Below are 19,418 nucleotides of genomic sequence, written 5' to 3'. Positions count from 1 at the left end.
CAATGTAACCTGTTTTTATAGTACTGATATTTCATCCTTTGTGTGGCGAAGCAAAATAAAATTTCCTCCAGTACTTATATATTTCAGTGCCTACATAAAATAATATGTTATTTATCATTGTAAATTTAGATAAACCGGTGTGTAAGAAAAAAGCACCGGCCATCGTTGGAGCAGCACTTCATGAAGCAGCCAGAGTGACTTGCGAAGTGGAAGCTTACCCCGCTCCGAATAACTTCCAATGGATGCTCAACAATTCCATGGGGACTGTAGAGTTGGATCCTGTAAGTTAATATTATTGGGAATATGCATTGAAAATTTTGCATAAATTACAAATAGGAGACAAATTGTAAAAGGCGATCCTTATCTGATACCTGATCCTTTATTGCCCACGACCGAGCCTTTCAGTAATGTTGTATAATTCGATTTTGCTAGCTAATGATTAATTGAGGTCGCTGTAGATATAAATGCAATCGAAATAATTTCGTCTTTACACTTTGGCAAACTTTATCATTATTACGATATTGTATGTCTTTCCCATCACGGAACAATGGTGATTGTTATTATTATCTATTTACTCTTACCTACCTAGGTACCTATTATCTTAATAAGGCTTTTATTGCTTCAAGTCCTCAAAATATTACCTATTTCAGACAAAATTCACAACAAAGAACGGCCAGTCGATCCTCACATACACTCCAACCACGGAAGGGGACTACGGGTCCTTATCATGCAGAGCTACAAACCTGGCTGGCCAGCAAATGGAACCGTGTCGCTATACGCTGCTGCCTGCAGTGAGACCGGACCCGCCTTTCAATTGTTCGTCCGTGAATCTAACCGAAGATTCAGTTGAGCTGCGATGTATGGCTGGTAAGTTTATACAGAGAGGTTTTCGTCTTTGATATGATGTACCGAAATAAGGTTTTTTTTATGTTTTATTGAATAGTTAAAATATAACTATGTAAATATCACTTGTATAGGTTCTTCTATGTTGTATGTATGGAAAATGAGCGGTCTTCTCGGTCTTGTTTAGTAGGCATTCCAATAAAAATAACGCATATTTTTTGTGAAATCCAAACAAATCAACAACCATCTGACTGAAACGTGAAATGGGGACACCAAATTGAAAAGTTAGTAATCCAAGTACATTTCATGGCTTCGCGGTGAAGCACAATTTAGTAAGACCTAGCAAGTACAATAAAAATTTGATTATATGTATAAAATATGAATGAATAAAAAAATAAATATTTGTTTTGTGAAAAATGCAAATCATTTATTTCAAGATTATATATTTTTGTCAAATCTGTTATAATCGAACTACGATATTTAAGTAAATAAAAAGGCAGCTATTACATTGATGGTCCAAATAAATAGCTCCATAAAACTGTATTTATTTAATAAATGCGTTTTGCTGTTGAGTTATGGATATGGGTGTTGTCTGAAACGGTTATTCATAGTTTAGATTTTAGATAAAATTTATAATTATATTGTGGCTCTGGAAAAAAAAAACTACTAGATTAGCCAAGTTTGAAGCTGGGTCGATTTGTGTGAGATTGTTTCCAATTGTTTCATGTTTATTTCGTTTACTTTCGACCCATTCATTGCTAATGCTAATACACGGTTTATGTATGCGTATATACCTACTTATTAATTTATATACCAACACTAGGCCGGCTTTAACACTCTGCGGTTAACTAACAATAGCTAGGTGGCAATGCTCTCGATTAAATTCAACCGATGGTATCTGTTGCATTTGATGTAATGAAATGTTGTGTATTTAATTTATAGTTTGATTTCAATAATATCTAGAATATTTATTTAAAAGTCAAAGGTTGGATTTATTACTGACCGACGACGACAACCGGTCTGGCTCAGTCGGTAGTGACCCTGCCTGCTGAGCCGCGGTCCCAGGTTCGAATCCCGGTAAGGGCATTTATTTGTGTGATGAGCACAGATATTTGTTCCTGAGTCATGGATATTTTCTATGTATATAAGTATGTATTTATCTATTTAAGTATGTATATCGTCGCTTAGGATGGATGAAGTGGCGTCAACTAACAGGCGTGATGTGTTAGGAAGATGCCACTCAAAGTAAAAGGCCATTTGTATAAGACCGCCATAAGACCAGCTGTTCTGTATGGGTCAGAATGTTGGGCAACCAACAAGCAGCATCTTGACAAGCTACACGTTACAGAAATGCGCATGCTACGCTGGTCAGCGGGAGTCACGCTACTGGATAAAATCCGTAACCAGTATATCCGAGGAAGTTTTAAAATCGCACCCATTGTTGAAAAGCTTAAGGAGAAACGCTTAAGATGGTATGGTCACATCCAAAGGCGTTCAGATGACCATATGGTGAAGCTTGCCCTAAAACTGCCAACCGCCAAACGCAACTCAGGCAGACCACCTACCACCTGGTGGACGACGGTTGAAAAAGACCTAAAAGAAGCTCATTTAAATAAAGACATAGCACAAGATCGTGCTAGATGGAAATTGAGGACAAGGAAGGCCGACCCCAAGTAAATGGGAACAGGTCTAGCAGGAAGAAGAGAAGAGAAGTATATCGTCGCTTAGCACCCATAGTACAAGCTTTGCTTAGTTTGGGGCTAAGTTGATCTGTGTAAGGTGTCCCCCAATATTATAACAAATCTGCACATTATCGTGAATACGCCGTGTATACAAAAAAGAGAGCAAAGAAACGACGGCCGGTTGGACCAGTGGGTACTGATAGTGACCCATTTGAAGCAGATCCGGCATTTAGTTATTTGTGAGTTATTTGTTTGAAGGAATCCGAGACAGAAGATATTTTTTGTTCTTGAGTCATAAATTATTTATTTTTGAAGTAGGCGCTGTTATTAGTTTAATCATATTTAAATATAATGCGATTCTATCTATATCTCTCTTTCAGAAAAGGTACTTTAAAAAAATCAACGCTATTAAGGCCACATGCACCAACGAAAATGGTGGGTTAACCCTGAATTTGACAAATGACAGCCCACTAACCCTGAGTTAAGTGGTTGGCGCAAGTGGGCCTTATGGACATGGTATGGCCAGTAAATTTTAAAAAGGCAAAGTCAGGTTAAGTCCTCTCGACTTGTTGCGCCCAAAAAGCGATATTTCCCAGCCCATTTTAAGGAACGTAAAGACAATATTTCCTTGCATGTTTGAGAAAAGGATATTTTTTACCCTCTTTATGAAAATTTTCGTTTTGCCAATATTTTGAGACAGATTTCAGGAAAATATATCACGGTATTGTATATTTTGCGCAATAAAGTTATAGACAATTTAATTAGCTTTCATTTAAGAACAAAAGAGAGCCAGTTAGTAAAATAATCAAATTTTTAACCTAAAAAATAAGATTATATAGCATAAATCTAGTATAACTGGATCAGAAATGAGTGGTGGAGGGTAATGGCCAAACGGGATAGTTTACATAATATATATTTTAAAACACGTAAAAAAGAAAGAGTTATTATTATTTGGGGGCTGTTCAAGTATTACGTAAGCATTATAATAATAATAACCATTATACGTAAGCACTATAACTATAGGAGGCCAGGAGGTGATTGCTCTGCTTATTTTTGATAATGTGGATGATACGGGTGATGATTTAGAGCTTTCCTTACTTTTTTGCTGACAAAGGGAATGGGGAGAGGGTATATATTTGTAATAAATTAGCATAAGTACACTTGAATGGCCCCTTGTCCTTGAAGTAGTCCCATTTTTTACTTCCCTCTATACTTCGCCTTTGTACACCATGACTATACTGTGTTTCTATGTTCTAACTTGTCTTATGTACATAAAGTGTTTACATACATACATACTTTTTGTATGCGAAACACAACAATGTATTCTACATCAGACATATATTGACGGATATAGACCGTGATTACTTTTTTGATTTTTGTCTAGCTCCCGATATTTCGACGCAGTTGCATGAATCATAATCACGGAAAACTGCAGGCGGGTGCGGGTGTAAATCCAGTCCCATTCATACTCGATGGTCTGTCCAAACACACTACACTTACAGTGTCACTACGTTTCTGCAATTCTTCACTTCACTTACACCAACAAATCACTGGATTCCATACATTTGATAGTTTGAGGCCATCCTCACTCAATCTTGGTATGTGGTGGCGTTCCGTCGACATTACCATAGGACTATGCAACTCGACCGTCGCAACCCTCGGCTATGAGGAACAGAGGAAGAAGAAGAATGTCATTATTTTTGACTGCAGCAATGTGTTCTTTAATTCTGCAGGCAATAGTGCGCTTGGTCTGCTCTATCATAACTCTTAATGTATAATAAGTATACAACATGTTTGACGTATGTTGTCTGGACAGTCAGTGGCCTTTTTCACCGCAGTGATGTTGACACCTTGACACGTACAAATCTGTACCTATTTCTAGTGTTCATTTTTATATGAGGTGTTTGAGTGCTGTTAAAAAGTGACCATTTCAAACACAAATTCTAGTATCGCAAAATACCACTCGTACTCGGCCACTGAAATAGTCGAGCCACATTGGTGTCGGTGTTCACAACTTCACACCAATGAAGGTTTTCTGAATCGTTTTATCGCCAGGCGGCGATACTGATGTGCAAGGTTTTTCTGACATCAAAATTCAAAATCCAGCAATAATATTAAATCGGCACTCATGTTATTTAGTTCCATTATTTCAATGGCCGAGTATGACTGATATTTTGTGACGCTTGTGTTTGTGGTCATTTTTTAAGAGCACTCACACACTATACAATAGGTAATAGCCAATATAGAAATCTAAAATTTAATACCATAAGCTATACACAGAAATAAATAAAAAAACACACACTTTAGGATACCTGACAATATATGAAACATAATATTAAATACATTGTTCTACATACCATGGCCCATACAAAATGTATAGAGGGAAGTAACAAGTGGGAGTATGTCAAGGACAAGGGGCCGTTCAACTATTAAGTAAGAAAATGTACAGTAAAATATATAAAAGACAAAATGTATAACAAGTATTAACCCTCCCCCATTCCCATTGGTATTGTCAGCAAAAGTAAGAAAATTTGTACGGATTACGTAATTATCGCCCTCCATGACATCAAAAATAAGCAGAGCGAACTCCCCTAAGGAGTTACGTAATTCCTGAACAGCCCCCAAATAATAATAATAATGCCTTCTCTGTTACGTCTCTTGAAAGATATATTATGTAAACTATCCCGTTTGGCCATCACCCTCCACCACTCATTTCTGATCTAGATATATTAGATTTATGCTATAATCTTATTTTTTTAGATTTCTGATCTAATTTATTACAAATATACACCCTCCCCCCTTCCCTTTGTCAGCAAAAAAGTAAGGAAAGCTCTAAATCATCACCCAAATCATCCACATTATCAAAAATAAGAAGAGCAATCACCTTCTCGCCGCCTATGGTTATAGTGCTTACGTATAATGGTTATTATTATTATAGTGCTTACGTAATACTTGAACAGCTCCCAAATAATAATAACGCCTTCTTTGTTACGTCTCCTAAAATATATATTATGTAAACTATCCCGGTTGGCCAGCCCGGTTGGTTGGAGGGTGATGACCCTCCACCACTCATTTCTGATCCAGTTATACTAGATTTATGCTATATAGTCTTATTTTTTTTAGGTTTAAAATTTGATTATTTTACTAACTGGCTCTCTTTTGGTCTTAAATGAAAGCTAATTAACTTTTCTACAACTTTATTGCGCAAAATATACAATACCGTGATATGTTTTGCTGAAATCTGTCTCAAAATATTGGCAAAACGAAAATTTTCATAAAGAGGGGAAAAATACCCTTTTTTGAAGCGTCATATCTCAAAAACTATTTGAGATATGGCATTGCGAGTAGGCTCATATGATTTTAAATTTAATGTACTTTCAACTTTGTAAAGCAACTTATCGCCTAAAATCTCCAATTTTTAAATGACACTGCAAAAACTAAAAAAGGTCCGATTTTCTTGCAATTTTTTGCAAATTAAAAAAAAGCACACCCTTTTTTTGCTTGCAAAACATAGTTTCACATTCTTCCAAGGACCCTAAATAATATATCAAAAATGCAGCTTTACATCACACTTTGTTTTTTTAGCAGATTTTCGTGTAAGATTTGACCGGTCTATTAGGAAAAACGTTAGAAAAAATAACCGTTTTTATAATAAATTCCTATCAAGCTAGATGTCTCGAATTGTTTCCATTAAACAACGTAATGGTCTAGGTGTCTTAGACCAAATTAATTATTATTTTTTATCCAGGTTACGACGGTGGTCTGCATACTCTATACTTCGTCGAGGCGTGGGAGCACGGAGCGTTGTTGACGAACGCTTCAGCCATATCTCCCGCGTGGAAACTTCGCAATCTGGGCTCCGGGAAAGTCGTGAAACTAGTTTTCTACGCGAGTAACGCCAGGGGGCGTTCGGAGACCACGATGTTGCGGGTGCTAACGTTGTCTCGGCTGGCTTTACATACTGGTGAGTCATAATTTGACCCTGAATTGGGTAATGGAAGTCTCAAGAAATAGAAATTTATAGAGTACTAGTTTCTGCCCGCGGCTTCGCTCGCGTTAGAAAGAGACAAAATGTAGCCTATGTCACTTTCTATCCCTTCAACTATCTCCACTTCAAAAATCACGTCAATTCATCGCTCCGTTTTGCCGTGAAAGACGGACAAACAAACAGACACACAATTTCCCATTTATAATATTAGTATGGATTTTGAAACCTGTACATTATACCACTTATTCCAAATTAAGGATTTCAAAATTCCGTATTAATTCCTTATATATAGAATTGATTTTAAAAATTCTTCGTTCTTGAATAGCTGGAAAAGCCCAAGATTCCGCTTTTCGAACCACTTCCACTACTATGCTCCTTGTTGAGTTTTGGGTTCACACAAGCAGTCAAGTTAACTGCTTTGCCCCACTTTAAAATTAATAACTATCTAAAATTGTAATGAACTGTAATTTTAAAATATATTTTTTAAATTAAAACAGAAGCAAAAACTACAAATGTCAGCCCTCTGGAGGCGGGTTGGGCATTGGGAATCATAGCTGGGACAGCGGGGACCCTGGTTGTTGTCGCCATCGTAGCCCTGCTGGCGAGAAGGAGGCATCATAGGCCCATGCAGTATGAAGGTATGTCATTTTCGCTTTCACTTAAACTTAAACTTAACTCTCTTAGCCTTTTTCTATTGGATACCTAGTGTTTAATCTCCAACTGCGCATGGGGAGTACCAGCGCTGCGCCTCTCGTGTGACGCTTCGGACCTTCGACCGTGCGCGGAGCTCGGCACTTGGCCTTTGCTGGGTTTCGGTCTTCGCCATCAGGCCTTTTTCGGACATATATTTCACTTTTACATGTTCTGAGATTATTGTACGGTCTACTACAACTGTTAAAACTATTTATTTTATTTGACATCATATTTTTACATGTTCCTCAATAAAGATATTTTAATTTAACTTATAAAAAAAACAAGATGTCGTTACGCTGCTATCAGAAAAATAGTGAGTTAAGTTAGATTGGAACTGCAATGGTAAATATTTTTATGCATAGGTATTTTAAATTAAAAATCCTAGCCTTAAATATTGATGGAAATAATAAATTGAAGTGTTCATAAATTAGTTTGGATCTATTTGCTTTCATAGAATTGCAATTCATACAAACGTTGGTGTACCAGTTAAAATGAAGATTTAATTTTGTGATAATTTACTATTTTCGGATGCCATATTTGGTGTCATTTGCTTTAATAGGACAACAAAACCTATTTTTGGTTATAATTTCACATTCAACGGAAGCTTTAGTTTTGGATATCATTAACAACCGCACGCTTAGACAAGCACTAAGTCATGATAAGTACGAGGGCAGAGTGAAAAGTATGGTAAAAATTAAACTATTTGTATTTTTGATAAAGTATAATTATTACACTTTAAGTTCTCGCGCTTTGTACACGTATTTAAAGTCACACACAGGTCGAACGCGATTAATTAACAATATTTCTCAGTCGGACGGGACGTCAGTCTTCCGCGACCACGGCCAGTGCAACCTGGCCGAAACGTTGGGAAAAAAGGTAAAAATAATGTTAATTAATCGCGTTCGACCTGTGTGTGACTTTAAATAAAGTATATATTTATTTTTCAACTTAGTCTCCTTCTAACTCAATACATACACGTGTTCCAACGTGGCCAATAAGGCTTTAATGGCCGACAAAACTGCTTTAGCCTTCTTCGGCGCCGGTTCACCCGACGCAATCCATTGTTTTGACTGGTCCTTGGTTTCTGGTATACCATTATGAATCCAGGTTTCATAATTAAATTGTTATGAAACGATGACAGAAATCCTTTTTATTATGCCTAAAAACATTCCTCTGACATGGTCACCCTAGTGCGCTTTTGGTCTACTGTGAGCAATCGCGGTATCCAATGGGCGGATAGATTTTTCATATCTAAATGATTGTGTAGGATATTTCGTACCCTTTCGTCTGAAATTCCTATACTATCAGCTATCTCGCGCACGTTGACTCCTCGGTCATCCAATACGATGTCGTGGATTTTGGCGACCATCACAGCTGGTGTAGTGGGGATACCCCCATTTGCCAGAATTTCATTTGCCATAATTTTATTTGCCATCCTATTCAACAATCATAATATTGTTTCTCATAACATCTTATGCCATAATCATTGTTTACTATATTAATCTAGTACCAGAAACTTTGTTTCCCATAAAGTCAGTTTCCATAATGTCATTTGTCAGAATCATCGAAATCCGTAATTACCACATTCCATACCATCATTTGTCATACAAATTAGCGTCCAGAAAAGTCAATTTCCATAATGTGCTTTGGCAGAATCGAAAACTACTATAATAGGTACTAGAAGGACTCTAGAGAATGAAACTGCTATCAGAAAGTAGGTTAGGTTAGGTTAGAACTGTGACCCCCTGGAAAATGAAACTGCTATCAGAAAGTAGGTTAGGTTAGGTTAGAACTGTGAACCTCTGGAAAAGGAAACTGCTTGAAAAGTAGGTTAGGTTAGGTTAGAACTGTGACCCCCCGGAAAATGAAAATACTATCAGACAGTAGGTTAGGTTAGGTTAGAACTGCGACCCCCTGGAAAATGAAACTGCTATCAGAAAGTAGGTTAGGTTAGAACTGTGACCCCCTGGAGAATGAAACTGCTGGAAAAGTAGGTTAGGTTAGAACTGTGACCCCTGGAAAATGAAACTGCTATCAGAAAGAAGGTTAGGTTAGGTAATAATATGGGCAACAATTAATATGGCAATAATTGCTTATGGCGTTTGAATATTCGATGAAACCATATTATTGCACTTAATAATATGGCTAACAAATAGTATGGCATTGTATGATTATGGAAGGTAATATTCGGATAAACAACGAGTATGTCATATGATTTTTATGGTAAACAAATCATTCGGGCAAATGAAATTCAGGCAAGTTAGATTCGGGCAAATGAATATTATGTTAAATGACTGTCGGGCAAACAATAGACAACCGGTGTAGTGACCTCAACCGGGCGTCCGGGTCGGTCGGCGTCAGTTTTACTTGTCCGGCCACAACGGAAGTTTGTAAACCACGTGTGAATCATTTTAATCGACAGAGCAGACTCCCCGTAATATTTTCCAAGTATTTTTTTGTATCCGCAATGGTTTTATGTTGCAAAAAATAATGTTTTATCAGAACACGAAACTCACTCTTCACCATGGTTGCAAAACTCAAGCCGATTTTTTTTAATTGCTGAAAAATAAACTAGCGGCACGAACTTGCTGAAAATACGCATTTTCCCTCCAAAAAAGTTGGACTACGTTTTAAAATTATTTAATTGGTGACGGTTACACCCTGAATGTGATTTCTACCAGACTTCTCACTCTGCCCTTGTAATAGTAACCCATATTGTTGTGACTAAAATAAAAAAAAATTGTAAACTAAAAAACGTCAGATACCTACGTCATTCCACTATATTCTTCTTTAAATATAAAACTTACCAAACCAAGCAATCCGAAGTTCCTTCGATTTAGAACATGAGTGGGAACGGGTGCAGATTGGTCGCGTGGCTCGCATTTTTGAACGCCCGCACTACATTCACTGCATTACAAAATGTGATTTATATCCCACTGCATTTCTACTGAAATTGCAGATGTTTCGTCACTTGCTTACGACAGTTTTATTTAGTTTGCTGCCACCAGCCGGGAAACGTATGAGACGTTAAAGTGAGTGTGGAAAATTGTATCATTTTCTAGTCAAAAGAATACTAGGCGAAAATATTACCAATAAATAGTATGGTATGTATGATGAAACTCATGTTAGGTTACGTAGCGTATAAATAATAACGTATTCAACAATAGGCAAAAAAGTATCAATGAGGATACTTTTGGCCCATCATTTCGGACCAATTTTATGAATGCCTCTGAATATTGAAATATAAGTCACCACAACGCTGTATTTTGATAGCGGGACAGTTTTTTGATACCAATCAATTCTATTTAAAAAATAAGATTAAGTATCAAACATGACTGTTTGCTCGCAACCTATTTGTTTTTCCAAAATCTGTAAACGGCAACCATCATAATTGCATGAAATTGAAAGATGGTTTTCTAAGACTGTTTTAGCGTATCAGCACGGGTGGGATCTTGTAGAGTCTACCCTCACTGACCCGCTATCAAAATAGTTACATGTACCTGTATTTGAAATACTCTTATTTATTATTTCAATGTTACCTTTCTAAAATTGAAATTATCATCCCCTTACCTGTTTCGGGTTTACTTATTTCACCTTATCGCAAACTATTTCGCAATTTTATTTGGTACTTTTGTTATTGAAATCAGAATACAGCTTTTAAACTACATAAATCACCTGGTAACAAAGGCATCAACATAGACGTAACGTAAGAAGATTTTGAGCGATAAAAGGAATCTTAATTCACAAAGACTACATACACTATTTTATTATTTGTTTTTATGTACTTAGTAAGATAATGGGCTTGATTCTTAGAAATAACACATTAGTAACTGACTAAGACAAATGTACGAATACACTTACTTTGTTTCAGCAACAAACAAAAACAAATAATTGTCTTGTTTTCTTATAAAAACTTTCTAGTTTTCTTCTTCTCTATCTTCAGAAAAATATTCAAATCCTCTTAACGTGAAATCAAAACAAAGAATTGAATGGTAAAGTAGTGGTAGGTATTTAAGTAGACGATGGAGTCTAAGTGCTCAACACATAAGCAAGTATTTGATTATAAATATGAAGGCCAATGGCAACATAGGGTGTTAACCAGCTTGTAGGGTCCCAGGTTCTAATACTGGTAACACGTATAACAACATAGTAAGGCGGCGGAATTGAAAAAAGTCGTCTAGTTTTGAAGTTGATGTGACTGGAGAGTATACTGCTGACAAGTGGTATCGTTGTGATCGGTAGACTTTACTGAGTACGAAATAATGACTTGTCGCATTCTCAGACTGTGGGGGGGTTAGCTATGACGTCACAAAGATCGCGGTCCCGGGTTTCAATTTTTTGCCAATTTGTCTAGAACCCCTTATCCAATTTTGAAAAATGAGGTGTCGATTGAAAGCGTATAACATGCTGATTAAGATTTATTATATGTGAAAAGTATAGTTTTGTTAGTTATTTTTTAATTAATAATAATGCAAAAAATACTTTTTTTTTACTCTCTTTTTTGATATTTGTGACTCAAAAAGGCAATGAAAACGGCTACTTAGCTAAAAAATATGTTATATAAATCATTTAACTACATTATTAAGCTATCTGTTGCTTTTTAAATTTCTACGATCGGATAATAAATAAGCAAACTACAACCACATACCTGTAGGCGGGGAGTACCGCTTGACACGCGTTCCCATACATTCGGCGTCTACCAAATTACACCTCGCGCAAAATTCGTTTCAAGTTTAAGTTTAGTTTTAAGTTATTTTTTCCTTTATTTGTTGATTTTATTGTGTTTAATTTTTTTGTAATTTTATCAAGGATACACGTTGGTTTCTTTTGCTAAAAGTTGCCTTTTTTATGAGAAATGTTATGAATTTTATGGCTTTTTCCGATAAAGACTAAAATTAACTTTCAAATAAGGCCACATAGTCATACTTTTACTTATATAATATTAAGGGTATGACTATGTATCAGTAGGCCACATAGTCATACTTTTACTTATATAATATTAAGGGTATGACTATGTATCAGTATGACTATGTGGCCTTATTTGAAAGTTAATTTTAGTCTCTATCGGAAAATGCCATGAAATTCATAACATTTCTCATAAAAAAGGGAATTTTCAGCAAAAGAAACCAACGTGTATCCTTGATAAAATTACAAAAAAATTAAACACAATAAAATCAACAAATAAAAGAAAAAATAACTTAAAACTAAACGTAAACCCTAGTTTTTTTCTCCCCTGACCCTCTGTATAGCTTTTAGGCCAGAGAACAACCCATATGTCACCTTTACCTCCCCTTTTAAACTCGTCTAGGGTATCAAAACCTAGGAAACCAGTCATATTGCATACCCACTTTTTTCCTTTGTAACCACCGCATACTGGCGATTATTGATTTTAAGAAAATGATTGACATTGTTTCTTAAAGTACTTTAATTGTACTTTCAAATGATACCAATATTGATAGGTTACGATGAATAAGATTAGAGGTATATCTGCTTGAAACGAATTTTGCGGGAGGTGTAATTTGGTAGACGCCGAATGTATGGGAACGCGTGTCAAGCGGTACTCCCCGCCTACAGGTATGTGGTTGTAGTTTGCTTATTTATTATCCGATCGTAGAAATTTAAAAAGCAACAGATAGCTTAATAATGTAGTTCAATGATTTATATAACATATTTTTTAGCTAAGTGGCCGTTTTCATTGCCTTTTTGAGTCACAAAAATCAAAAAAGAGAGTAAAAAAAAGTATTTTTTGCATTATTATTAATTAAAAAATAACTAACAAAACTATACTTTTCACATATAATAAATCTTAATCAGCATGTTATACGCTTTCAATCGACACCTCATTTTTCAAAATTGGATAAGGGGTTCTAGACAAATTGGAAAAAAATTGAAACCCGGGACCGCGATCTTTGTGACGTCATAGTTAACCCCCCACAGTCTGAGAATGCGACAAGTCATTATTTCGTACTCAGTAAAGTCTACCGATCACAACGATACCACTTGTCAGCAGTATACTCTCCAGTCACATCAACTTTTTCCGAGACCCTCTCGCCGCTCTACTAACAATAATGATTAAATTTATTCGACTATTATGGTGCAGGTGGTGGCTACGAATGAGACTTTTATTTAAACCAATGACACAAGTTCAGTTATATATTGCTAAAAGCTTTAATTAACTTTTAGTTTCTTTTAATGAAAAATGTCTTGACAAAACCGAACTAGTCGCAATATTTCAGTGGATGGTGTGAAGAATTTGATATGTAGGTATGTCGAAATATTTTTTACTGGGATTTGAATTTACGATAGAACATAATATCGTCTTCTGTTTCAGTTGTTTTCGGTCCTTACTACTGATTTATCAAGTTATTCACTGATTTAATAAGTTTACCTTCCTAATTACACTTCCAGCTAATATAATTATGATATATATTATTATCTAATGTTGACTTATTTAAAAGTTATAATCGGGTTGTAAGTGACAACCGCCGCGACAAAACCAAAAGTAGGATATTGCCAGTTGTTCCCAAACAGTGACCTAACAATACTTTGACAACTTTCAACAAATACTAACTACCCGACCGCAAGAGCTAGAAATGCAATTTGTTCAGGTTGTTTGAGTGAGGGTTACAGTTGTAATGAGTTGGTTGAGTTTATAATTCTGATTCAACTCGACCTTACACTTAACTATCAGCCAGTCGGGTAGGATCGCAGTTCTATCTCAAACTGTACCAGAAATAGGAAAAGGACGGGATTGGCATGTTCTCAGTTCTGGACAACTTTTTGGGATTCGTTCTGGTCGGAAGCAGTTTCAACTGAATCTATAATTATGTTCTGACCTAATGTTTGACCTTATTCAGGATGGTTGAAGAGATCAGAAAAATAAAATAATGTATGTTGTTACTGCGATTAGAGTTACTGCTAGATCAATGATATAAAAAAACAAAAAGAAATACTTATCTTGTTTTAAAATGTCTGATAAACTAGTCAATATTGAATAATATCACGAAATAATGACTGTATGGTCTCGGATTGGCCGGTCTTGAGACAAAAAACTCACAAATACAATAAGACACAAATAAGTGAAATCAAATAGGTACTTTTTTGAATAATCAAAGCAAGCAAAAGAACACAGAAAATTAACAATTTCATTTTTTCAGCTCCGATTCAAACGGTGAAGGCATACATTGGATCGATCCAGAGCAACAACCATTCGCCTATTCAGCCAGATGACAAAAATCCGGACGTGATACCCCTGGGAAAAGGTACGTGATTATTGGATTCGTTTTCAACCTCAATTTTTAACATTGTGATCGAAAAATTACCAATATACCAGGTGTCTCTGTCTCTGTAACATGAGCATTAAATTAAACTGAAAGCTATATTTTTTAAACTGACCATCAGATCTGTTCGGCGACTTTTTAAAGTAGCTTGCATTTTGTTTTTTTATCACCCTAAAAATATGTCTAAGATTCAATGTATTGCGAATTCTGTTGCGTTTAATTCTAATCTAAAATCTAAACAATTACAAGAATACTAGAATAATGGTGTTGATTGAAACTAGTTTAATGCTAGTATTGAATTTTATTGAAAATTTTGAAGACTAAAAAACTTGATAATTTTTAAAAGTTTCTGAACAAACAATATGTATAGGTGGTTACTCGTGTATAGAAAATACCCGGTTTAATGGCATATCCAAGCATGCACAAATAACTATATAATATTCATGTTATCTATTTTTGAATATCTAAACTATATGAACAGGTGTGTCCATGCATTTCAAATCGAAATATCTGCAGTTGAGAACGTGACAGCTTTTCTAAACGTACAGAAAGATACAGCAACGCAAAGAACCCCTCGCGCATAATTATAATACATAATAAAAGAGTAAAAATATGTATCAGGACCTTCTTAGTATACAATGTCCATGTCCATCATGAAACTGAACTTCTGGTGGATTTTTCTGTTCTCCATGTAAAAATCGTCAACTTTTAACCAAAGCTGCCACTTTAAATTACGATTCCGTCATAATAGGAAAATAGTAAGTGGTCAAATCAAAGCCGGAGACTTTCCTACATTCTATTTTTTTGTTAAGTATTTAACGTAATATAACATGTATTTCTCTAACAATATCTGGGACAGGGTTGAGTGGAAGAAGCGAGAGGAGGCCTTTGCCCAGTGGGACACTACACAAGGCTAGTAAAAACTACTAACTATTTTTCGCCCCTGTTAACCCTCATAGCGGCTAATTATATCAAAACTAGTATACTTTAGCCCGCGACTTCGCTTGAGTTAAATTCTAAAATTGCAGAATTCTCCATACAAAAGTCCCCCCCCCCATTTTAGGCAAGTGGGGGGTTATAAAGAGACAAAAAGTAACCTATGTTACTCTCCATCTCTTCAACTATCTCCACTTACAAAATCACGTCAATTCGTCGCTCCGTTTTGTCGTGAAAGACGGACACACACAATTCCGCATTTATAATATTTGTATGGATTTATAATATAAAGCCGCTTCCGAGATTCCCGAGAGGTTATAATATAAGAGTTGCTCTTTCAAAATTATTTAACAAACCTCTATTTTTTAAACAGATTTTAACTGCGCCCGTGATGTGGAACGGCCACCCGAGCCCCCGCCCTACGGAGCCGTCATGTCGCCGCCCGTGGGCTGCTCTCGAAGCGCACACAGCATCCACCAGGACATGCGATCCAACACTCCACACACGCCGAACACTCCCGCCTCGGATGTTCAGGTAAAAACTAAAAAAAACTTACAATCTTATTGACCAGATGATCTAAAAGACGCTTTTTAATGGCCACTGAGAAGCCGCCGAGGCGTAAACATTGTCAACGAAGAAGCAAGCTCGCTTGCAAGTTTGATTTGAACGTTTCTGGTTTATATGAGCTCGGAAGTAGGTATAGATTATTTTTGAATCCACACTGCACATTGCAAAGGATCACTTATATTTTTATTGCCCTGTATAGTATCAACAACAGTCAGCGTATTATGCTTCCAATTGTATCACTTATCCACGTGGATAAAGCATCCGTCACGCTTTGGCAAGTATGTCAGTGTGAGAGTGACAGTTGTCTTATCCACGTGGACAAGTGATAAAATTGGAAGCATGATACGCCGGCTGGAAAATAGTGTACTCTTGAACCTAACAGAAGATTCTTTACGTTTGAATGTGTTACAGAATTCAGTTCATAATTTTGTTATCGTCTTACTCAGTCACAAATCATTTAAATAAATAGGTGTGAGTAATATGAAAATTTTAATAATGGACGATTAAATAAACTATTAAAAACTATAAAAGCAAGTTCAGGAAAACAATATACATGAACTCATAAATAAATAGGTAATTTATAAATTTATAAACTCAATATATATTTTAGATTTTTTTTTTATCGCAGAGTATCGGGACCTTAGCGGACGATCGCCGCAGCGTAACAAGCGGCACTCTGTCAAGACGGAGAGAGGTCGTCACGACAAGGACTCCTCTTCTGGCGAACACGCGAGAGAGCTGCGTCTAGTCGGCATTGACAAAGTGGACAGAACGCTCAGAATTTTGAATAGATAAACAAAACACGAATTTATAATAGCGTTTATTATATTCATTTTGAAAATAGGTCCATATTTTATTATGTATTGAACCGATTACATGTTTCGTTTAAAGCATCGTTGTGCAACCTTACCTGGAAACCGACTCGAAGTTTTAAATGTTAATTTGTTTTTAATATAACTATACGACCGTGACATGATCCGCAGTATATTAGGCTTACATCAATTTGCAGCAACACTTAATCAAATTTTGAAATCATAATAGAAAAAATCTTGAATGCATTAAATTGAAATTTAGTAAATTTACAAGAAAAATATAAGATTACTGTACTGCATAAAGCGACCCATGTTATCCGAAGCAATTCATAGGTTCGTAAGTGGGCATTTTCAGAATTTGGGACCCCCAATTAGCGTAAGTTGTTAACAAAAATTAACTCACTGTCAGTTTTGTGACGTTAATTAAGCATGACATTTCTGTAAAAATATTGTTTTTGTGTTAATTACATAAACTTTGAGCGATTATCTACATTCAGAATGTGAAGAAAGTAAATTTTCAGACAGATTTTATGCTTAATCTGACATCGAGTTAATTTTTGTTAACAACTAACGCTAATTGGGGTGTCCCAAATTCTGAAAATGCCCAAGTACTTGAAGCTGTCAGAAGCGCGTCGGTTGAGTAAGAGCTACTCAGGTGATTTGTACCTATAATAAGTTTTCGACGACGATTAAATGAATACCGGTCAAAATATAATTATGATTTGTATCCATGCCAGAGCACATAATCATAAAACACTTTTATGCCACTAACAATATAAATTTTACAAGTATTCAAATCATAAGTATTTTCTATCACACCTGCATGTAAATAAATATAATTTCAAGTATACAATAGATATGTACTATCAACAAAATATAAATTAGTACATTTCAATGTAACTTAAGAAAAAAGTACCAATCTGTTACCAATATACTTAGACGTATTTCTGATTTCGGTCTCCACACAACACATGATGATTGATGATAGTCAGATATGTGTCTAATTATCTTGCTCTCATAATACCACAGGAAATAAATTTTAAATCTCTATAAATATTAACTACCTATATAAAACTCCCGTGAGAAATAGACATATTTAAAAATATTTTAAGCGTATATTTTATCGACTTAATACGTAAGTAACTCGCTTAAAATATGTTTAAATATGTCACTATAAATATACCAAAAATGCATAACACAAATGACAATCATGACGCGTCGATTGTTCAAAAGAAAATTTAAACAATGAAAATGAAAAGTTTTCTTCTATTCCTTTAAGTACGAAACATTTTCAGTGTGAGTTTTATTCACATCGATTGATTTCTTACATATTTCTAGCAGGTGTGTTGGAAAATATTGTGTTGAAGGGGATACTCACTCGCGTAATATGATTTGACTGACGTTTACAATGTCAAAACCCTACAACCGGGATTATATCCTCTCATCTATAGACCAACCAAAAACGTTTTTGTATAAATGCGTTTTTTGGCAACAATAATCTTTTATAATAAAACATTTTCATATCAATTGCACATATTCACAATCTTAATATCTTGGCTCAGTAATGTATAAAATATATAAAGTTCGTGTGACTGATTCGGTATCTTTGTATAATATTCTTTTTACGAGTATTTTTTTGGCTTTCTATTTAGTTGATTTTTATATAATACGAAAAGGTCTTTTGTTAAATAAATATTTATTTAACATATTTATTTCAACATGAAAATGAAACATAGGACAATAAATCCATTACATAATATTATAAAGGTAACATAACGAAATAATAAAAAAACATTTAACTTCTTAAAAAAAACTATCCGTTTCATTATTTAATGTTACTGAATAGAAAAGCACAGATAAAATTACATCATAGTTTAAATATACAAAAAGTGACAATGATTTAAGTTAAAATTAATACGAACAAAAAAATAATTATACATAGATATAATATTTTATGTATGAATGACATTACGAAGGACGATTCTGGATTTTGGAAAGTCTATTAATAATATTTAAATGTAATATATTAAGGAAGTAAAGGTAATTCTGAGTAACTGACTCTGCTATATATTAATAATTAGTTTTATCAACTTTGTACTACATAATAATTTTTAATAAAAATAAATTCACTGTGATGCTATGAAATTTAATTGTTATACTTTATACTTTTACTTGAGGTGTAACACTAAAATTATTTGTAAATAGTTTTTGTGAGTTATGAATTCTAAAGTAATATATAAATTAAGTAATATTTAATATATTATTGTATATATGTACATAGATGACACTGTTACAAATAAGATTAACTTTATTGTTGTTATTTTATATTTTAGTTTAAAATATTTCGCACTTGGTGTCCTGAGTTCGTATTATTTTATTTAAATATTAAGATAGTACAGTCAGCTGCAGAGAAAAGGAGACCCCCTGCCATACACATTTGTATGCAAGACCTAATTACCTAACTGTACCTAACCTGACTGTACATAATTGTGCATTGATTTGATAGATATTAATATATTATGAACCCAATTACCTATGTTAAAGTTTAAAAAGTTTTTTTTGCCCGCGTACAATTTATTTTCATTCCTGCTAAGACATTGTATTTTCTGACTTTCTA

The 19,418-nt window shown here is 34.9% G+C and overlaps 1 protein-coding gene across 1 annotated transcript in view; it reads left to right on the top strand.

The window, feature by feature from the left end:
* LOC125228567 (hemicentin-1-like) overlaps window positions 1-18,644 on the top strand; it is a 160,994-nt gene extending 142,350 nt beyond the window's left edge. The window contains exons 11-17 of the mRNA XM_048133178.1: window positions 130-281; window positions 651-867; window positions 6,274-6,489; window positions 7,011-7,151; window positions 14,364-14,468; window positions 15,796-15,956; window positions 16,618-18,644. Coding sequence (XP_047989135.1) covers window positions 130-281; window positions 651-867; window positions 6,274-6,489; window positions 7,011-7,151; window positions 14,364-14,468; window positions 15,796-15,956; window positions 16,618-16,737 — 1,112 coding nt within the window. The 3' untranslated portion in view covers window positions 16,738-18,644. The remainder of the gene's footprint in view (window positions 1-129; window positions 282-650; window positions 868-6,273; window positions 6,490-7,010; window positions 7,152-14,363; window positions 14,469-15,795; window positions 15,957-16,617) is intronic.
* Window positions 18,645-19,418: the final 774 nt, after the last annotated feature.

This window comes from Leguminivora glycinivorella, chromosome 8 (assembly GCF_023078275.1).
Source record: "Leguminivora glycinivorella isolate SPB_JAAS2020 chromosome 8, LegGlyc_1.1, whole genome shotgun sequence".
Lineage (NCBI taxonomy): Eukaryota > Metazoa > Arthropoda > Insecta > Lepidoptera > Tortricidae > Leguminivora > Leguminivora glycinivorella.
The sequence above is the reverse complement of the archived record's forward strand: the minus strand, read 5'-3'. Positions and strand labels throughout refer to the sequence as shown.